This window comes from Pyrgilauda ruficollis, unplaced genomic scaffold (assembly GCF_017590135.1).
Source record: "Pyrgilauda ruficollis isolate IOZ18807 unplaced genomic scaffold, ASM1759013v1 scaffold1, whole genome shotgun sequence".
NCBI classification, from domain to species: domain Eukaryota; kingdom Metazoa; phylum Chordata; class Aves; order Passeriformes; family Passeridae; genus Pyrgilauda; species Pyrgilauda ruficollis.
The window spans coordinates 18109211-18130886 of record NW_024508100.1 but is presented as its reverse complement, the minus strand read 5'-3'; the positions used below and the strand labels follow the sequence as shown (position 1 = coordinate 18130886).

General features: G+C 35.8%; 1 protein-coding gene across 2 annotated transcripts in view; it reads left to right on the top strand.

Annotated features, from left to right (window-relative positions):
• Positions 1-21676, top strand: part of PDS5A (PDS5 cohesin associated factor A) — a 78160-nt gene that overhangs the window by 21666 nt on the left and 34818 nt on the right. For both annotated transcript variants that reach the window (XM_041470425.1, XM_041470501.1), the window contains exons 3-11: positions 9028-9231; positions 9662-9748; positions 10531-10628; positions 11103-11229; positions 14544-14624; positions 16074-16214; positions 17291-17406; positions 18179-18273; positions 19182-19327. In XM_041470425.1, the coding sequence (XP_041326359.1) occupies positions 9028-9231; positions 9662-9748; positions 10531-10628; positions 11103-11229; positions 14544-14624; positions 16074-16214; positions 17291-17406; positions 18179-18273; positions 19182-19327 (1095 nt within the window). The remainder of the gene's footprint in view (positions 1-9027; positions 9232-9661; positions 9749-10530; positions 10629-11102; positions 11230-14543; positions 14625-16073; positions 16215-17290; positions 17407-18178; positions 18274-19181; positions 19328-21676) is intronic.

The window sequence follows — 21676 nt, the reverse complement described above, 5'->3', positions numbered from 1 at the left end:
TAAACAATTATTAGTCTTTGGCAGGAAAATTGCAAAGAATACCATTACAAATCTTTCCAGTAATAAAGACTAGGTACTGCTGAGGACTGAATCACCTGAAAAAAAAAAAAAGAATTGATGCTGTGACACCACATTTAAGTGATAGATGTGTAAGAGATGGGGAGTAGTGTGAGTATGAAAACATAATGTACTAATAAATATGAGCACTCTTTTCACTATTTGAGAAGAATATACATGCATTGTTAAAATGTGTGATTTGATTGTGACTATAGTTTGTGTCTCAGAAAAATTGTGTGAATCAATTTAAGACTGGGATAACAAAATACTTTAGGGATTGCAATATGATACAGCCAAACTAATATTTCTCAATGTTTCTTACATTAAAATGACTTTAAAAGGTCTTGGATTGAGTAGCCAAGTATTGTCATGTATCCAAAGCTGCTTGTAAATAAAAAGTACCAAGAAATAATTTTTCTTGGTGACAAACCATACAGTGACCTAATGTCAGGTAGTACTTTGCACACTTTTAGCTGTTTGGGAAACGTGAAGAGGTGAATTGGTTTTGTTCATCACAGCCAAGGAGAATGTGTATTAAGTGAGAGAATTTGAGTGGAATTGATCCAGTGGGAGCTTTTAGGCTTAATGTTGATTAAAGCATGGTGAGGAATAATGAGAGAAAATAAAACTATGACTTCATGAAGTTGTAAAGACTAAGTAAGGGAATTCTGATGCATCAGTTGAGGCTGCTCAATGAATTCTTGTGACTGAAATGAATGCTCAATGAAATCTTGTGAGCTTCTGTCGGAAAACCTTACAGATTTTAGTGCTGGGTAAGGAGCCGGACAGTGAATAGTGTCTTGCACTTCCCTTCTATGAATCAGATGCGTATGCTCCTTTGCATACTGTGGGAATGTATTCCCTGCAATACTGAAGTTGTAGGGAACCTTTGCCTCCAAAGGTATGAGATGAGGATATGATGAGATTAATAAGAACCTGGAAGGCAAGGGAAGTGGTGGCTGAAAAAGTAAATCGGAAACCTCTGCTGTCTCAAGTCATGATGAAACCCCAATGTAATTTAATTTTACTAAACTAAAATGAAGAAGTTCATTGATACCTTGGATACAAGTTCTGAAAATTACTGTAGCAACACATTTCTGAGACCTTGAATATAAAATGATCGGTGATCACATTTTATGCCAGTTTTTACTAAATAGAAGTAAAGGTAAATTTTCGGGGGATCTAGTAGGATTTGGCTATCTGTAGCTGCCCATTTCAGGCTTCCTGAGCTCGCCACTAGTAAGGTTAAGAGTTTGTGCCTCTGTTAGGTTGTTTCTTAGGAGTTTATATGCATTGGAAAGGCTTGAGTTCTTCCTGGTCTTGGCCGTTGAAGTCTAACTACCTTCTTGCTACTGGTTCTGGAATGTGTCAGATCTGTCTAGAATCTAACTGTGCCTGTCAGAAAACTATCTGGGCCTTTACCCAAGATGCTTTTTGGATACGTCAGTAAATGAAATTTATCATGGAGTTGTTCAACAAGTGCACTGGCACTGCATGGCCAGAGCAGGGCAGGATGAGTAATAGGAAAGGGAGAAGGAGATGGTGGCTGCAAGTGGTTAAACGGGATCTCCATGTCACATGAAGCCAAAACCAGATGGAAATTCAGACCTGTTTGTCAAACAGTAGTCTTCGCAGTACAAAGTTCAGACCTGTCTCCATGAAGCTATGATTTTGGTTGCATGTTGCATGTTGATTTTGGTTGCACTCAAATAGTCATTTCAAAAGAAATGACAGATTATAAAGATTCCATATTGTTGCAGTAGTGTGAATGTAAATGAACTTACAGGTTGTTCTTATACAAAACATAGTGGTACCTGATTAAACACCAAAAAAAGAAACTTGACTTGGGTTTAAAGTGCTTGTACTTGGAGGAAAAAGCACATTACTGTTGCATATAATAGTGAACAAAAATGCATATAATAGTGTGCAAAAATGGTTTTGAATCTTCCAAATTCTACTTCAGTAAAAATTTAAAATAAGTGATATTTTCTAAAATACTCAGTTCTGATCAAAATATATTTTGACAAGGTTGTGGTGATAAGAAAAGGCATGTAGTATTTTCTTTGCACATCATTAATCTCATTTTTCCCATGGGCTTGTTCATGGTCAAAGAGTACAAGATTTATTACGTGCAGTGGTAACAGCATTAGGATTATCTTCTGCTGGGAAGGAAGGACAGAGTTTTACTTCTTTTTGCACCACTGCAGTCTTGGGAAGCATACTTTCTTGGAACTTTTCCTTGCAGCAGTCCATCTGAGTTGCTGTAACCAAGATGTCAATCTGATTATCAATACATGACTGATTTTTGCAGAGCAAAAAATTGAAGCACAGTTTAAAAAGCATGTTCTAATTTGTGCCATGAAAAGTGTTTTGAATTAAGGCATCTGATTTTTCTCATTGTATTTGTGTTGTTCCCCCCTTCTGTTCCATTTATGTTAGTATGAGGAATCTTACAGCTTTACAACAGAACTGGAATTCTACTGTGTGTTGATTACCAAGATATGTGGGTAATTTTACAATCCCTCTCCCAGTTTGGTAACAATTCTTGTCCTGTTTATGTGATATTTGAATTCATTTAGTAGTTACTTAAAAACCTGTATCAAGGAAATTACTTAAAGTAATCCATGAACTGTCTGCTCTGTATACTGTTTATATTACAGGCAATAATCGGTCTTTCTGCTTTTTCACATGTCAGATCAATTTAATAGCTAGGTTCTTGGAAAACAGTCTGACTTGCTTGATGTAAGTAAAATAATACAGAAGCTGCTGTTTCACGAATGAGAAAATAGTGGTACATTAGCAATTTGTGACTTCTTTGCTTGTGATTGGTCAGTTGGCCGGAACTTCAAAGAAAAGCCTGGTGTAGGTCGGTCCCCAGGGGAGGAATAGCCAGTTAAACTGTTTGCCCAGTCAAGGGGTATTGCTGTGGCTACCAGCTGTTGCTGCATCAGCTTTGCATCTCATATGATACATTTGTCATCACATCTGGAAACCCTGTTCATTGGCTTCAGATTTTGAGCAGGATATATAAAGAAGAAAGCATATAGTCTTGGCCCCTCAGAGTGTATATGCTTTATATCATCTTTTGTCCAGCTTTTAATTTTCTTTTTTCCCTTCTTCAGGTCTTCCAAAGCCAGTTAAATGTCAGAGAGTATAGATTAAAGAATTTGTAGTGAAAATGGGGTATTGCCCTTCTCTGGACTTGATCCAGCACATCGAATTCTTCCCTGAACTAAGGGGCCCAGAATTGGAAACAGGATTCAGGGTGTGGCCTCACCAGTGCCGAATATAGCAGGACAGTCACTGCCCTGGTCCTGCTGGCCACACTGTTGCTGACACTTTGGAGCACACACTGGCTCACGTTCAGCCACCTGTGAACCAGCTCTCCCAGGTCCTTTCTTGCAGAGCAGCTTTCCAAGCACTCTGTCCCAGCCTGTAGCACTGCCTGGGCTTGGTGTGACCCAAGTGCAGGACCTGGCAGTGGGGCCTTCTTGAACCTCATAGCGTTGGCTTTGGCCCACCAGTTTCTCCTGTCCTCCATGTCCTCCAGAAGATCAACACTCCCAACCAGCTCAGCGTCATCTGTGAATTTTCTGAGGGTGCCAGTGCCGAATATAGCAGGACAGTCACTGCCCTGGTCCTGCTGGCCACACTGTTGCTGACACTTTGGAGCACACACTGGCTCACGTTCAGCCACCTGTGAACCAGCTCTCCCAGGTCCTTTCTTGCTGAGCAGCTTTCCAAGCACTCTGTCCCAGCCTGTAGCACTGCCTGGGCTTGGTGTGACCCAAGTGCAGGACCTGGCAGTGGGGCCTTCTTGAACCTCATAGCGTTGGCTTTGGCCCACCAGTTTCTCCTGTCCTCCATGTCCTCCAGAAGATCAACACTCCCAACCAGCTCAGCGTCATCTGTGAATTTTCTGAGGGTGCACTCAATCCCTTAGTCCAGATCATTGTTAAAGATATTAAACAGTACTGCCCCAAAGAGAGGTTTTCAGCTGTTGTATTTAATTAGCACAGTCTGGTAAATGTCTCCTTACAAGAAAAGGCATTTGAGACTCCTTTGGCAAATGCATTCTGTACCTATGTCATTTCAAATTTTTATTTTAATTAGTGAGGATAATCAGGACTAAGTAATGTGTTTCCAATCAGCATTTACTGTTTTTAGCATTTCATGAGATGTATTGCTGGTTTTTTTCCTTTTCTTCTTTTGTTGTATGCTGCAATTGCATTTTCATAGTTTTCCTGTATATGGCCTGTATATTGGCTTATACATTCTTTACAATTGCTTACTAAATGTCCATCTTTCTTCTCTTCTATGTTTACAGCAGATAAAGCAGCTTTATAAGGTCTTGGATTTAACCACTAAGCATATGACGATTTACCAATGGTCATTTTTTGGTGTTTCTGTTGTTCTCATAGAGTATCCTGTCCTCTGTTACCATTCTGTAACTGTGTCTTCACCATCAATTCCTACTTCTCATACCACAGTTTTATATGGTAATAGGGTCAGTTATAACACCATTCTCCACCAATCAATACATTCAGTTCCAGAAGGTTTTTTCAGTTTATCACTTTAGGAAGGGGCTAAGGAGACAATATAAGCCAAATTTTCATCTCTTTCAAGCTTCTCAATTTCCATGTGGCTCAATGTGACGCTGTTCCTGACACTCAAACTAAGTCTTGTGTAAAGTGTTGATTATCTTTATTAAAGGCATGAGTTGTTTGGAGATGATAAAAAGCAAAGTAATTTGCTTTTTATGTGTTACCCCGTTTTCTCAACTTCTGGGTTTATTTACCTGTTCCAGATTTGGTTTGTATTATAAAATTCTGTTGATGTCAGCCTGTTGGATGTATTGGCAAGATGTTCTTTCTTGATTTCTACATCAATATTTGGTGCTTTCTGCTTAGTTGGTATCTCCCTTATACAGGCGTTAGCTTAGGGTGGAGGTGGGGTGTGTGTATATACTTTGTTGTTTGGGATTATTTTGCTTGTTTGTTGTTTGAAGAAAAGCTAACAAAACGTGTGGTACTACGTTTGTGATTTCATTTGTCAGGACTTTAAAGATTTTGAAATAACTATCATCTGGTCCTCCCAGTTTGAGTATTTTTTTTCTCTTTTTCTTCACACTTCGTCTCTTTTTTCCACGTTTGTTTGGTGCTTCTGGCTGACAGAACTGTATCTGAGGCTGATGAACACTTCTCATCCTAAATCTGCACTGCATAGAAGTTTTTTTTTTTTCAGAGACACATGTCTGTGAAACATTTTGCTATGTTTTACTGTGAGATCTGAGATAAAAATATAATTTATTCTTAATAGTGGCAAGAATCACCTATAGTACTGCTTAAATTGTGTGAGGAAAGATGGATAAACACTCTGATGACAATTGCATTATTTGGGTCTGCTGTGATTTCAGCCTTTTCTTGGCATCTCTCCTTGAATTGCCCTAGCTCTTGAAGTGTCATCTGGATTCACATCCATTTGGTTAAGTTTTACTTTCGGATATCTTTTGTATTTAATCCTAGTACTAAAGTTAATCTACAGTATCATCCCAGTTACAACAAACGGTATCAAATTCTCTCAATTGTTGAATTTCTTCTTTCAGTGATTGCAAAGGGACTTTTTAAATACTGAGTATTTTTCCTTGGTCTTTTTACAAGGCAAGGGTTGTTAAATGTTGCTGCTTTGGAGCCCTGTGAATAAGCTGGTGTAAGAACAGTAAAACAAATGCAGCATGTACACGCCTTCCCCCTGCTGTGACTGGCTTGGAGGTTTATGCTTGTCCTGCCAACTGCAGCAAGGCTTTTCTAGATCTGCCTCCTTCTTCCTCTCTGCAACTGCTGGTTTGAGTCTTTTCAGTGCCTATACTGATTACCCTGTCCTCTCTTGGTGTTTATATATCTCTCTCCCCTATATTGCTGGAATCATCAGTATGTTTCAGCAGTAGAAGGGCTTCCTGATCCAACAAACCATTTTCCTAAATCCTACAGATCAGAGCAGCAAAAGTTAATATTCCTGTCTGAGGCATAGCTCTTGCACAAGAGCAGCAGCTGAGTCACATCAGGGCAAGCTACCATGCTGATTTTGTCTTTGGAAGCAGGCCACATGTAAGCTGCATGTGAGATGTGGGCAGAGTGTGAACAGCCCTTTGGCAACCTCGCGTGTGTGTTTCAGTGCAGTTGAAAGGCTGACAGTCTCACAAGAAGCTGCAGGTATTGTTCATCTTGCCTCTTTCAGGCCTCTAGTCACACTGAGCTGCTTTCATGGTTGGTGCAGAGTTCCAGGGCAAAACTGAGCCAGCATCTGTAGATGTCATCATAGACATCTGTGCTTAAACTCAGGGTCTGTGTATTTCTCTCCAGTGGGTGAAGGGATAACCTAGACAGGCTTGCTTGCTGCATGGTTGATAAAATCAGATGAACACCTTCCTGAAAGCTTAAACTTTCCAGGTTTCAGTATGTTCCTAATACGCTGAGAGTGACTTTAGCAGTCTTCATTTAGCTGCTCTCGCTAGTTTGAATGAAGACATTTGCATTGCTTCAATGTTATAATCCTGTCATTTCACTTACTGGTTTGCAGAGCCTGGGAGAGTAAAATTTTGCTCTGATAATTAGAATTTCAGGGTACTGTGGTAAAAGTGGCAATAATGTCAATTTCTAGAATAGTTGTAATACTTTATTTTCTCAAACTAACTAAAGTACCAGTATCTGACAAATTAATGGAGATGCATTCAATCAAAAGTGATGCAGAATGAATTTAATCATAAATGTGCATAGCTGTATTCTGTTTACATTTGCTAGAATTAGTATTTAAATTGACTGCTTAATTGTTTGGAAAGGAATGGATGATGTTACATTATTATTATTAAAGAATATTTTTCTGTCTCTTGCTTCGTGCACAGAGTACAGTAACAGATTTTTTGTTGTGAAAGCTGCTAAGTCTGTATGCTTTTTATATTAATGAATATTAGTGTTCAAGATGGTTTCAACTGTATAGCCAGACATCAGTTAGACAGTACTACTGCAGTCTGAAAACGTAGTGAGTTCCTGTTACAGTTCGATCACATTTTTTGAGAATAAAAACTGTCTTAGTGTGATAATGAGTGGTTTCCAGTTTGGACATTCAAAACATGAAATTATTTGGACTTTAGCCTTTTGACTCTATAGAGTTTATTTTAGGTTTTCAATTTCATCAATTTTTGGCTATATCCAGGACTCTAGGGGAGGCTACCCCAGTGTAGAGCAGGACAATCCCCTCCCTTGACCAGCTGGTGATGCTGTGCCTGATGCACCCCAGGACACAGCAACAAATGGCCCTGTAACAAGCAGACCTGAGTTGTCAGTAGAAGAGTGGCTTTCTGCTTTCAGCTAGGGCTTTAAAACATAGCTTAAGAATATTTTTAAGCAGAGAGACCAATAAGGTACAATTTGTGTTTTTCTGGGCTGTAGATGTAAAGTTCTCTTTTTTTCTCTTTATTGTTGTGTCGGGTTTTTCTCTTCTCTCGTCTCCTCTTTTTTGTCTTTGTGGCAAATTAGGTTATACTTGTGCATTTCTGGGAACAGAGGAGGATTTTTAAGTAATGTACTGTAGGAGAAGTTGCTGTCAAACATTTAATTTATAAGATCTGAATTTAAAACTGTATTTCAAAACTCAGGAAGGAAAGAAAGCTGAAGCACAGCGCTTTCATATTGGAAGCATGGCTGTGCTTAATAATGGAGAAGCAACCCTAGAATCATTTGAATTACACCATAACAAAAAAATTCTGGTTAGAGTAAGAGATGTATTTATTAGCTGTGTGAGCTCAGTCTTCTTTTGTGTTTTACTATTATTATTTTAGAGGTGAATTTTGACCCATCAATATTTATCATTCCTTGTTCTCTCTGGTATCTTTTCATTGTCTGCGCTGTGTATGCTGTGTCTGTAGTGGGCATACCAAATCCTGTTGGTATACAGTGTGGCTGTCCTTCACAGTTAAAACTCTAACGATGCTCAAGTGACATGGAGGAATGGAACACAAAGACTGATTTCACTAAGGTCATTCTGAGAGTCTCTGGCATGTCCACCCATTCTGTGCTGACATCCTAGAAGTCATTCTCATCTTTTAACAAACACTATTCTAAAAGTTAAATCTGCAACTTTTTATTTCTTCAGATGAAATTCTTACTTTCAGTTTTGCGAAATCATTATGTTGAGAAGTTTCAATTAAATGGGGTTGTATAATAAAAATAAACTAATTTGGTGGCATTTCATAGGAATTAGTAGTTCTTAGCTGTGCTGGAAGAAACAAGGAAACCATGTGGTTAATTTATTACATTATGTTAATAAGGCTAAAGATGCAGCTCTAAATATGCAGAAAGAGAGATCTGCTGAGTTAAGACTTATTTTACATGAAGGATTAAATTATCCAGTATCTAGTTTGTTTAAACTAGATAGAAAGATTGTGCATATGTGAAGTACTTTGTGATGTCTGTGCCTCAATAAAGGCAGAGTGTTAAGGGTGGCTTCTTAGGCTCCTGTAGTCCTGGCACAGTTCTGAAGCAGCTGTATTGTACTGTAGCCATGTGTTAGGCCAGATGGCTTACAGCCCCTCACACCATTCATACTGAGGTGAGTCCTCACGTGGAATTGCATGGGACTGCTTTGAGGAAGAGAGCTGCCATCTCCAACCTCACCTGTGCACAGCAGTTTCTGTGCTATTCCTCAGGTCAAGATTGACTAAATAAGCAGAACTACATGCAACATGGTTTTCAGTGTCATAAGCTAAAATACCGAGTTCAACAAACCTTTTAAGTATCAAGTTAACACTTCTCTTATACTGATATTTGTCCTAACAAAAAAATTCAAGTACTAATTGTGATTATGCAGCAGAACATGTACTGATAGCACTGCATCCTTTAAAAAAGTCTTGTTTAGTAATAAGGAATAAAAGCAGAAAGAACTCAGGTTTTTTTTTTTTCTGGTGTTTTTCAGATGGTGGTAAAAACCTTCATGGATATGGACCAGGACTCAGAAGATGAGAAGCAGCAGTATCTCCCATTAGCCTTGCACCTTGCTTCTGAATTCTTCCTCAGGAATCCCAATAAAGATGTGCGCCTCCTTGTAGCATGTTGCTTGGCTGATATCTTTCGTATCTATGCTCCTGAAGCTCCATATACTTCCCATGACAAACTTAAGGTAAAAATACCTCATAAGATAAAGGCTTTTCTCCTACCTTGTTCTTACTGAAGAAAATATAAACCACCCCTTCAAAAAAAACCCAACCCAAAAAAATCCAAACAAACCAAACAGTACCCCCCCTCCCCCCCAAACAAAACCCCCAAAACTAACAGAAAAATGGTTTTATTCCCATGGATACTGATTTTTAGTTGTATTAAAGAGAAATTGCTTTAATCCTGTAAGTCAGCATAATACTTAAGGGCCAGAGATATGTAAAGGAATGCTAGATGGCCAGTATCTGTGTTGGTGATAGCTTTCTATCAGTGCCTAAAAAAGACAATCTGATGTTCTCACATTATGAGTTTGAAAATGTGGATAGATGTCACTACTAAAGGATTGTAATTTCTCTTTCTGCTGAATCAAGCTTGTAAACTTTGTTTTTTGACAGGACATATTCTTGTTTATTACAAGACAATTAAAAGGCTTGGAGGACACGAAGAGCCCTCAATTTAACAGATACTTTTACTTGTTAGAGGTAACACAATAGTTGTAACTTTCAGTAGATGGTAGTAGCTTTGTAAACTTAAGAAGTGTAATCAGTTGTTCTCCTGATGTGCAGTATGCCTGGCAAATTTGTTTTATTCTGTAAATCACACCATTAAAGTTTAGTGAGTTGCTTCTTTTAGTACTTATAATGCTGTTTGTGTTTAATAAGTTTGTTAATCTGTAGTTGAGGACATGTTTAAACAATTGGTATTTATTAAAATTTAGCCTTTGTCATACAATTCCATGCATTGGGGTTTTTTTATCAAGAGAAAAAATCTCAAATGCTGATTAAAATGCAAATGTGCCTATATTGGTGATGGGAGGAGGAGTGTAAGATTTTTGCATTAAAAACATTGCAAAACCATACTCTTGACAAGAACTGAGTGGTGGGGTTCAATGTGCTTTTAGAAATAGTATCTCATTTGTAAACAAGATATTTGATGTTTAAAACATTATGTTTAAAATCGTATTGTTTCATAGCATGAAGAAAAAAAAAAGTCTTACTATATTAACAAGTTCTGTCAATTGGATATCATACTTAAGAAATCAGATCATTCTGTATTTAGCTTTTTCTGGATATATCTTGCAAAGCCTCTCTGTCAGGAGCTCTTTATATGCAAAGCAAATATCCAGTCTCTTTTCCCAAACCATTTACATCTATTGTATATTATTTTTCCTTAAATAGAAAAAAAATGCCATAGCTAGCATGATTATATTTATAATACTTAATGTGAAGTTGTACTAGTCTAAATATCCTAATTTTTGTTTTAGAATTTAGCTTGGGTCAAATCTTACAACATCTGCTTTGAGTTGGAAGATTGCAATGACATTTTTATTCAGCTTTTTAGGACTCTTTTTTCAGTTATCAAGTAAGTTGAATAATTTCCATTATATTAACTGTCAAAATATCATTAGGTTTGGGGGTAGACTGAATCATTGCATAGTCTACAGATAAATATGTCTGAACAGAATTCTTTATTTCCCTAAATGAGGAGCTACCAGGAAAGCAAATGAATGTGAACTGCTGACATTACAGAGGGGTGTGTGTCTGAAAGTAGATGTTTTAAAATTTGTTGTCCATGTTAGAGCAGTATATTTTATTCCTATTAGTTTGTCTGCATTTTTGTATTGGTTGTTACTGTCCTTTTTTATTTTGATTGTCTTAAAGCAGAGCTAGGTTGTTCTAGATTTTTGAACATTTCTATAAGAGAAGAAAGGCGCATAAAATAGTTTTGAGATGTGGAGTGTCAAATGGACAACATTTGATGTTGTTTCTTGATTGTACTGTTAGTATTTGTCAGAGTTGGAGAATTTAATATTGAAAATGTTCTTTATGATCCTAGTAATAGCCACAACCAGAAGGTACAAATGCACATGCTGGATTTGATGAGTTCTATCATCATGGAAGGCGATGGAGTAACTCAGGAGCTGCTGGACTCAATTTTGATTAACCTCATTCCTGCACACAAGGTCTGCCAAGTAAAATATTATCATAGTGTACTGTTAAAATGACAGTAATTCTTACTGCCTTTTGCATGTTGTTTATCTCTTTATACACTTTAGCTATTGTGACTGTTCTGTTTTCTCACATTCATTTGGGAATTACCTGGTGCTGTTGATCAGCTGTGTCTAAATTATTTGATACAGAGAGACTGTGCCACCTCAGGATCTCTGTACTGAAACATAAAGTGTTTTGAAGCAAATGTAATAGGAAAACATATCTTGAGGATTGTAGGTAGTTGGTTGTTTCACTTTTGGGATATGTTGGGTTTTTTTAAAATAGAGAAGATATTAAATATTTTTGAATTTAAAAGAAGGGGGCCAGGGGAAAGATATTCCTGAGACTTCAGGTGGTGCGTTGCTGTTCTCCTCAGCTTGTCAGTCAGACTTTGCTGCACCTTCCTAGTTGTGCTTCCCACCCCTTCCATTGTCTTTCTTCATTTAATTCACTTGTAAGGAGCAAAGTGACACAGAACACACACACACTCCCCTTCCTAGAGGAATTGTATGTTCCTTGAAGAGGGGATCACTGGGTCTGCAGTTGAGCTTTTAAAGTACCTTCACTATAATGCCTTAATAAAGTTAAAAAGTGAATAAACACAACTCCTTTAGCTGTGAAATAAAGCAAAATGAGGTGCAGGCTGGTGATGTCTTACACTGGCCAAGAAAATTCCCTTGCTGAAACACTTGTACTTATCAAAAATATTATGGAGTACTGTAAGTTTCAGTTATTAGTAAGAGATGAACTGCATTCTGATTACTAAGTATGTGTTTGTTTGCTCAGTTGTTAATTTAAAATAATTACAAAAATTAAGGCACGTCCATCCATGATTACATAATTAAATCAATATTAGTATGGCCATTGTCATTTACCTATGAAATCTCATCAAGCTTATAAAAGTATCTGTTGTCTGAGATGAGTTTGCATTCCTTCTGTCATAATCATGACACAGGAATGCTGTTCTATCAAATCATTTTTATTGACAGCAATGAGATAATGTCTTACTGAAACTGCTGACACAGGGAGCCTCTTGTAACAAGTGTCCTTGTGAAAATGCACTGTTCTTTGTGAATTGCTTCTGATGAATTACAGGCAAGTAGATACAAGGAATGGAAGTAGAGGGTGGTGATCTGAGTTGATGCTGTTAACAATGGTGGGCATTGCTCTGAGGGTACAAAGGCCCAGTAAAACCTTGTACAGCTTAACATTGTGTTGTGACTGTTTGATTTGGGCAAAGTAAAAGTGAATATGATCCTTTAACATTAACATTCTTATAGTTTTGCCTAATGAAGAAAATTCTCAAGCAAGGCTCTGATAAAGAGGGATACAAACTTGGTGTAAATATTGGGTTGTAATGCATGTTTAGTTATCACATAGAGGATTGGTGCCACTCTTACTGGCTCTTGGTCATGACTGAGCAAAAAATGTCCTGTAGGCAGTGCTCAGTATTATAATTTGGTCAGTATATCAGTCTGTGTTACTTTCTTTGTTTCCTTTAACAACAGCACTTAAATGACTGCTTTACAATGGTAGTTCACAAAAAGAAAAAAAAAAAAACAACCAGAAAGTTCTTCTGTTGATCTGCCTACGGGAGTTTGACTGTTGTAACTATGTTCTCCTTTCATGAACAGATCTCCAAGAAAATTCTGTGATTATATTGCTTGCCTTTACATGTGTAAATCAGAAGCACTGTAGCCTTAAGAACATGGTTGATTTTCTTGTAGAATGCATGCAATAGCAATACTTATAGGTCTGTGCAAAGCAGTTAAATACCAGTCATTCTCTGCTATGACATAAGAAAAATACCATGGAAGTTTGTCCTTGTAAAGAAGCTGAAATAATGTGGTTTGAATAATGCGGTCTGAGGTGGGTTTTTTTTATTAGACATGATATACAGTCTACCTCTGAATCTGGATTATATTAATTTGTGCATCTGTTCTTAGTAAAGTGATGGTGTGGTGTACGTTGTTCTCACACACATTGTACATTGTGTGTGCTAATGTGACTCATCTAGTAAATACAGGTTTTCCATAGCAGTAGCATGTCACATTTTGACCTGTGGCCTCATACTCTAGTTCTTTTTATTAACTTTAAAAGTAGCGTTATTCAGTGAAGATTTTTCTTCATAAGTTATTCCTTAAAAACATTTTCATGTGTTAAAAATCTGTATTTTCTACTGCATGTTCTACAGCATGGGTTATCCAGACAGGGTTGCTTTTCTCCTAATAGTTGAAACAGTTGATTATTTCTTTTAAAATTTAAAAAGTTAAGTTCTTATTAAGTTATATATTACTTTTCTAGGCCGTTTTGGTGTTTGGTTCTTTGGTATTGTGTTCTGTGTTTCTGTGTGTATTTGGGTTATTGCTTTGGTTGTGTGGAAGAAGCTGTATTGAAGTTTCATAGAAAATGTATTTTCAAGTTAGAGATTCACAGTCCTTTAGTTTAATGCCTGCATACCAGTCAAAAATGTTTTAATCATGGTCGGTTTGAGAAGAAAGTATTGGGATATTTTTTGGAAAGAATTAATACAAATATGTCTGTCTTCTACAATGAGACATCAGCTTAGTGCTTTGGTGATTGAGGAGATATTTGTTTGAGCCTTTGGCCACCTTGTTTGTCTTTACTCTCTGTTGATGAACTGTCTTTGTCATTTCATTAGTTAAAAAAACATGAGAGAGTTGTTCTCAGTGTAGATTTGCCAAATACCATATTTCCAAGAATCAGTCATCCCTAGTCTTTACCTGCATTTTGTCTGCAGTGATTTGTAGTTTTCAGGGCAATCAGCTCATCCATATCTGTTATTTTTTCCCATCCAAGCTGCATTAATCCTTAGATGATACGAGATACTGCATATGGGATTTGTAGAGACTTGGACAGTCAGATTTTTCAGATATACAATTACATTCTTTTTCTTGCTTAAGAGCAATATAAACAATGTTCAGATTTGTCATGTTACAATCAAATGCTTACTTGGAAGGTTAACTGCTGACTCTGCCCAAGTGTAGGTGCTTTCTGTAGTCTCATTGTGGGCTGTCTCAGAGCGTATGATACAGTCTGTGGAGAAGTCAGAGTTTTACTCTCCAGACAAGGCTGAGCTTGCTACAGAGTGTATCTTTAATATGAGGGGCAAACAAAACCACATTTAAATATTAATTTAAATTCATTCATTTTTCAGTGCCAAATTTGGTGCACAGTAATTTTCAGAGTATGGAGGTATGATAATGTTTCTTCAATACTGTGTGTGAAAACTCTATAAAATTTTATTATATTTTCTTCATTTCAGAACCTTAACAAACAAGCGTTTGATCTTGCAAAAGTCCTGTTGAAAAGGACCGTCCAGACCATTGAACCGTGTATTGCCAATGTATGTAAATTAATCCATGTTACCTGCAAGTACTGTGTTCTTGTTACTGTCTTGACTTATTGGAGATTTGATGGGTGTTTTTATTCTTTTAAATGTTGTTTATAGAAGCTACTACAATTTTTTCCAAATAGGATATTGTTGGCTTGGTTGTTAAGCATGTGGAATATTTCAAATAAGCAAAGAAGAAATTAATTTTTATCTATCTCAGTCTAATGTTAAGCCTAAATCTAGGGTGTGAAAATAGGTGACCACCAAAAATCTTGTTACAACAAAAGGAATCATTAATAGTTCATATGTCCAGCAACCAGACAGCCTTATTTCGTACCAAGCTTTAGGATGAAGCATTTCAAGCTACCGGCTCTTGGCTTGATTTTTTTTCCTCTCCTAAACTTGCTGTGACTTGTAGTCATAAAGAGTAAAAGAACTATGCTTTTTGCAAGGCTTCCTTCAAATTAAAATTCCTTCTTGTTGAATGTGAGTTCTGTATATTCTGCATATTAATACAGCTCCTGCAGTCTTTGAATGTGTTCTGATCCATTCTGCTATTGCCTTTCCTTGGTGCTGAAGCCAATAGAATTAATAAAATTCAGAGTAGTTTAAAAGGGAATTAGGCAGATTTGATAAAAGATTAATCAGTAAGTATTTAAAAGCTCAAGGAGTCTGGCTAACAGTTACCACATTCCCCTGTTTTTTTAAGCTTTGTAATTAGTCATATGTGGAAACAGGATAGTTCATTAAGTAACCTTTGAGTAAATTTAATACTATTCTCCTTACTTTCTTTTTCAAGTGTGTAATAGCTTTTTTTGCTATTGCATTTGCACTGCTTAAATGATATTAACTCACAATATCTAATAGGAAATATTAAATTTTAATATACTTTATGTAAATTCAAAAATAAATAATTCATAATTTAGACTGCTTTGCTTTGTTTCTATTAGATCACTAATGACCTTGATACATTAGCCATCAAATATTTCAAGACATAACATAAAGACATCTGACATTCTTTAAAATGGATTTGAAGCAGAGAACCTTTCTTTTCACTATTTGGTGATCTTCAGTTGGATTGAGTTTCAAGTATAAGAAAATTTTTTAAAACTACTAATTTTTTTGGTCAATGTTCTGCTGGATGAATATGCATTTTAAGTTAATGATTCTTTTATTACTTGTAAATTTTGCTTGGGAGATAGTTTAATACATGACAATTTGATTGTTACTGAGATTTGAAATTATCTTGATAGAATTAATAAAACTCAGCTGGGAAGGATGTTTGTAATTTGCTTGAACCAAAATTGTAAGGGTGAAATGCTTTGATGTAATGAAGAAATTGTGCTTTGAATGCCTTCCATTAGTATAAAACCATTAATGATACTGTGTTAAAAGAATTTTTTAAAATAATGTCTGCATTAATGAAGGAAAATATACTACATAATATTGTTTGTATTTTAGTTTTTTAACCAGGTTCTGGTACTGGGAAAGTCTTCAGTAAGTGACTTATCAGAACATGTGTTTGATTTGATACAAGAGCTTTTTGCCATAGATCCTCACTTACTGCTGTCTGTCATGCCACAACTGGAATTCAAGCTGAAGGTGGGTTACAGTGTAGCTTTGGACAATCAGTAAAATTTTTGTTAAATGTTTTGTTAAAAATTTTTGTTTAAATTTTTTTTTATTAAGAGTGCATAACTGTAGATTTAATAAATGTTCTACTAGGGGAATAAAAATTCTATATTTATTGCTTTATTTTGAAGGTAAATATAATATTAAAGAAAGGATATTGGAAATTAGTATGGAATTATGTGCTTATTGTGCTTGGAAACATGTATTATGCACACAAAATATATATAATCATTGTAATGATAAATTAATGCAGTCTAATGCAAAAGCTTTATGTACTTCATCTTTGGATTACACCCAAAATTTATAAAGCAATTAGGCTGTGGTTGGCTTGTCTTATGAAATGCAAATGTGTTAGCTTCAGTATTGATTTGCAGAATTTTCTTTTATAAAATAATGCTTTAATAATAGGGGAAGTATTTCCTAATATTTTATCAGATTTGTTATTGCCAGCAATAAGTTAGCTGACTGATTTGAATCCTTGAAAATAGTTAATTTTCCCTGATTTGGAAGTCTGTGGGGATTTTAATTAAAAAGCTGTTTGTCTTTCCTAAGACTGTAAGTGGACAAGAGAAATAATTTTGCATGTGTGGATGTACATGTAGGCTATGGTTTCAACAAACAAAAGTAATCAAGAAATAGGTATTAGGTGAAATTACATGTGGCGCTCATTCGTGCACATGTGTTTATAACATCTTAATTGGTGTCTTTTCCACACACATAAAATAGTCTTAAGAATATTTTAAAACAAATCATTAGTTGTTTATATTGTCAAATATATATTAGAGTACTGTGTACGGGTTTTTATTGCTGAAAAAGAGGGTTCTTTGAAAGCCCAGCCATCTATTCAGTGTCTGTAATACATTAGCTTAATAGGTATTTATATATTTTGCCTCGTATGAATCCTATCAGGTAATTAGAGAGAATGAGGATTACCAGAAATACTTTCAAACTCAGTTTTCAATCTAACTGTTCAAAAAACCAGAAAATTATTACAAAGGTATTACAGATAAAATATTTACAGTTCCTTTTTCTTGTTTTGATTTTAGAGCAATGATGGAGAAGAGCGTTTGGCTGTTGTTCGACTTCTGGCTAAACTCTTTGGCTCCAAAGATTCTGATCTGGCCACGCAAAATCGACCTCTTTGGCAGTGCTTTCTTGGGCGGTAAGAGGAATGGGATAGAATTCTGAATGTCTGTTCTTTTTAAATGTTCTTTTTTTCTGTTTTCTGACAGTATTGCATTTTTCATTGCCTTTTTAGAGAATGTAACCGTTTGTATTTGAACGAGTTCCTTATTAAATCGTCAAAGCAGAAAACTGCATACGGTTATATTTTAGAAGGAAACCTGAAAGACTCTATTGCTATCAGCTATGGCTGTATAAGTTAAATAGCACATTATATGCATAGCAGAATTTACACAATAGCTATGCCAGCATTGTCTGAAACTTCATACTGTTCAGCTGTATCTGCAGCTCTGTTTTGCTTGGCATTTACCTTTCTGAGTGAAGAGATACTTTTATATAAATGTAGAAGTTCATAATTTTTTAAAAAGAGAATATTTTTAAATAGTTCCTGTTGATGCCAGTTTACATTTCTATAATTTTGTGTGCATGTGTGCACACACACACACAATCAACATTCTACGGAGAACTGTGTTCAGAAATCAGTGAGCAAAATCCGTTGGGTCAACATTTTATCCACATACACTATATTCATTCTTTAATTGTAGTCCTGACTGAATTTCACAAGAAATAACAAATATTTGTATGAGGCACATTATGAAGATAAGTTCAAAACATATAAATTCTCTACTTTTGCCATCTAAAAGTATTCTAATAGTTAACAGAACATGCTATCAACATGTTACTACATAGAGAATAATACTGATTTGCAAAGCTAATTAAAAATTAACATTCATTATCTTCTATCCCTCTAGGTTCAATGATATCCATGTCCCTGTGAGATTAGAGAGTGTGAAATTCGCCAGTCATTGTTTAATGAACCATCCAGACTTAGCAAAAGACCTCACTGGTGAGATGCTCTTAAAGGAGTTTAGAATAATCTACAAAATGAGCAAGGAACTGTATAACTATTTTTGTATATAGCAGTTTAGTTCTGAAATGTACTAAGTCCAGTGCTTGATAAGGGATGGAAGAGGTATCTGCTGAGTAAATGATTTCTGTTGAAGATGAGTGCTAGTTGTGTGAAGTGAGTGAAGATGAGTTAGAAAGAGGAGGAGTGTGTGGTTTTGTGTGGACTTTGTTCAGACTGAGTCATTAAGAAGCTACCCATTGCAGAATGAATTTTAGAGTAATTTCAAGTTCTAAAGAAATTTTGGGTGAGCCAAAGCAAATATTGGTGCAACATCCTGACTTATTTTCAAAACCAGTAACAGAGTTCCCCACTACTCTGTTCCACTGAGCTCAGAAAATGCCTTTTTGCTGATCTAAACTATGAAGTTGCTTCTTTCTCTACTATCATTTTAACTATGAGAAGATTTTCAGGCTTAACTGAAAATACTTTTGTTTTTCGATGCAAGCTATTCTACAACAATTGTCAAGATTTCTGATTTTTTATTTACATTTTTCACTCTTTGGGAATGAGAGTTTCTTCTCTTTTTGTTTCTTCTTATTCTCTCACACCCCCTTTACTTACAATATATTCTAGTCAACTTCATTTCACTTTATTGCTTCTTGCAAATGAGGGTATCATAAAAGCTATCACTCCTGTATTCTTCTGATATTTAGTTATCTAATTGTTTTATAAAACTTTAACATAGAAAACATTGCAACAGACGTTTCCTGTGGGTAACTATATTTAATAGATTACATGGTTGTGATATGTGACTGACATTTAATTGATTGAACATTAGTAATAAATCAGAACACATTACACCTACATAAAAAAGCCAAGCTTCTCATTGTTGCTGCTTGTGACAGACTATTTGAAGGTGAGATCACACGACCCAGAAGAAGCCATTCGACATGATGTTATTGTTACAATTATCACTGCGGGCAAGAGAGATCTCTCTTTAGTCAACGACCAGCTGCTTGGCTTTGTGAGGGAAAGAACGCTGGACAAACGGGTAAGTGTTCATATTGTATTTTCAGCAGTGACCTGCTTCTAGTATACCTTACTAAAAGTAAAATAAAAAAAACCCGAAGCCACAGAATCAGAGAATCTTCAGAGCTGACTATTAATGAGAATACTGATGGGAAGAAAATTATTCTCTTATGAGAACATCTTAATGAAAATTCCATATTATGGTGGCATCAGTCAAGTGTTGTCAAGCAAATAGGGTCATTGACTTGTGATAAACACAGTTAGTTACATTGTAAGAACATAAGAATGGTCACACGTGTTTAAGCCAAAGGTCACTGTAATCCATTATAATTCTCACCGTCATCAGTTTTGGCTTCCAACGATTTGTGATTTGAGGATTTCTTAAGTCTGCTGTCCCATGCTCATAATAACTTTCAACACAACTTTATTCCATGTATTTATTAAGTCCTTTCTTGAATTTATTTGCACTTTATAAGCCTCCATGGCATATGCATCAGTAAATTAAAGTTTATTGCGTGTTTGGGAAAAATAACTTCAGTTGTTTGATTTTAACTTGTCTGATAATTTGACTGGATATAGATCTTGGATTACGTAAAATAATGACTATTCTTTGACTCATTTGTATTTAATAAATATTAATGCCATATCTTCTCCAATTCTTTGTTTTATGTTCTAAAGAATCACCTGATTAACTTCCACACAAATTGATTGTTACATACTGCTGATCATTCTTGTCTGGATGTTCTCTGTCCTGTTGGAACTAAGGTGACCAGACTTAGGAGCAATGTGCCACTCACCAGAACATCTGATTTTGAATGGCATTCAGAGTTTGAACTGTGTTACATACTTGATGATAACTTTTTTCTTATTCTGAAACCTTCTGTCTGTCTCTTCCATTATTTCTGAGCACTGAGCTGGCAGTTTTGGAAAACATTCATGTTAACATCAGTGTTTTTCTTGAATAAGTTTAGGTGGTATACTGTCAAATACTGTACATGCAGCATTAATGCTGGTGGGAAAACCTCTCCTTAATCTGAATTTCTTCCATTTCATATCATAACAATTCTGTAGCATGGCACTTTTCTGCAATTCTTAATTATAATGTTACATCTGACTTCCTCAGTAAATTTTATACACACTGCTCAGTTCATTTTGTAATAATTATTCAAATATTAAATGTCAGAGATTCCTTTCTGACTTCATCTGCAGGTTTATTTTGTTCCCTTTCTTGTGAAAATCATTTATTTCCAGCCATTTCCCCCTATGTTTTAGTTAATAATTAATTCACAACAAAATTTTCATTTTAAGGTCCTCGGGTATAAGACTTTGTTGGAAATTTTTTGGGAACCTAATGCATTTTACTGATGAACTTCTGGGTCTGCTAAAAGTTATTTTTTCTTAGATAAAACTTCCCATTATGTAAAGTTCATAGGCGCATTTCCGTCACTTATTTTTCAGTAGTGTCATCTCTTTGTTGTCGTTACTGTTCTATTTCAACCTGTTTGCCCATTCCAAATCAGATGTTGTTATGAGAGGCACATTGTTCCTCTTCAGACCCTTTGGTTTCTTTCACATTTGCTGTCTTCAATCTGCGTGTGGACAGATTGCAGTAATAGAATAATTAGTATTTGGTATATAATGTCTAAATTTTTGTAAAAGTCATAGATGGGTTACCACCTTTTGTAATTAAGATTGCAAAATCTTTAATAATTTTCTTCCTGCTTGCTTCACTAATTTTTTTTTTTTTTAATGTCACTTAACGGTCCTTTAAGAAACCTCTTCAGACCTCCTGGAATAAATCTGTCTCTCAGCCATTCAGAAAGGGTCTGGAAGGCTTCCTGCTTCTGCAGTCTTTGGTGAAGATGTTTAGTTAGTATGCTTTTAATAACTTCATTTTGAAGCTATTGCCCATGCTTCATCAAGGATTTACTTTCAATTTGCCAGAGTTTATGCTGTTTCCTGTTTACAGTTTTTTGGATGTGGCTCCATGCTCTTTGGAGAGTGATGCCTAATAGCAGACTTCTCTGTGCAGTGTAGCCATGTTGATTTTCTTTTTCCTTATTATTGTTCTTATTTGATAGGCTATAGAAAGGATGCCTCCTATGTCATTCTAGCTTTTTTTTTTTTTTTTTCCCCCTCCTTTTAAGTGAGAATGTTACTATAATTGATTTTGGAAATGATGTCATCTTTACACAGAGAAATACTGATTTTGAGTATGTTCACTATGATAAAGCAGCCCTTCAATTTGTTGTTCTTGCAGCTTGACATTGCATGTTTCTCAGAAATGATCAAGATCACCTTCCTTCTTTTTCAGCCACTAAACATGTCCAAAAATTCATTTATGAGATCTAAAAACTTTTAGTATGGCCAC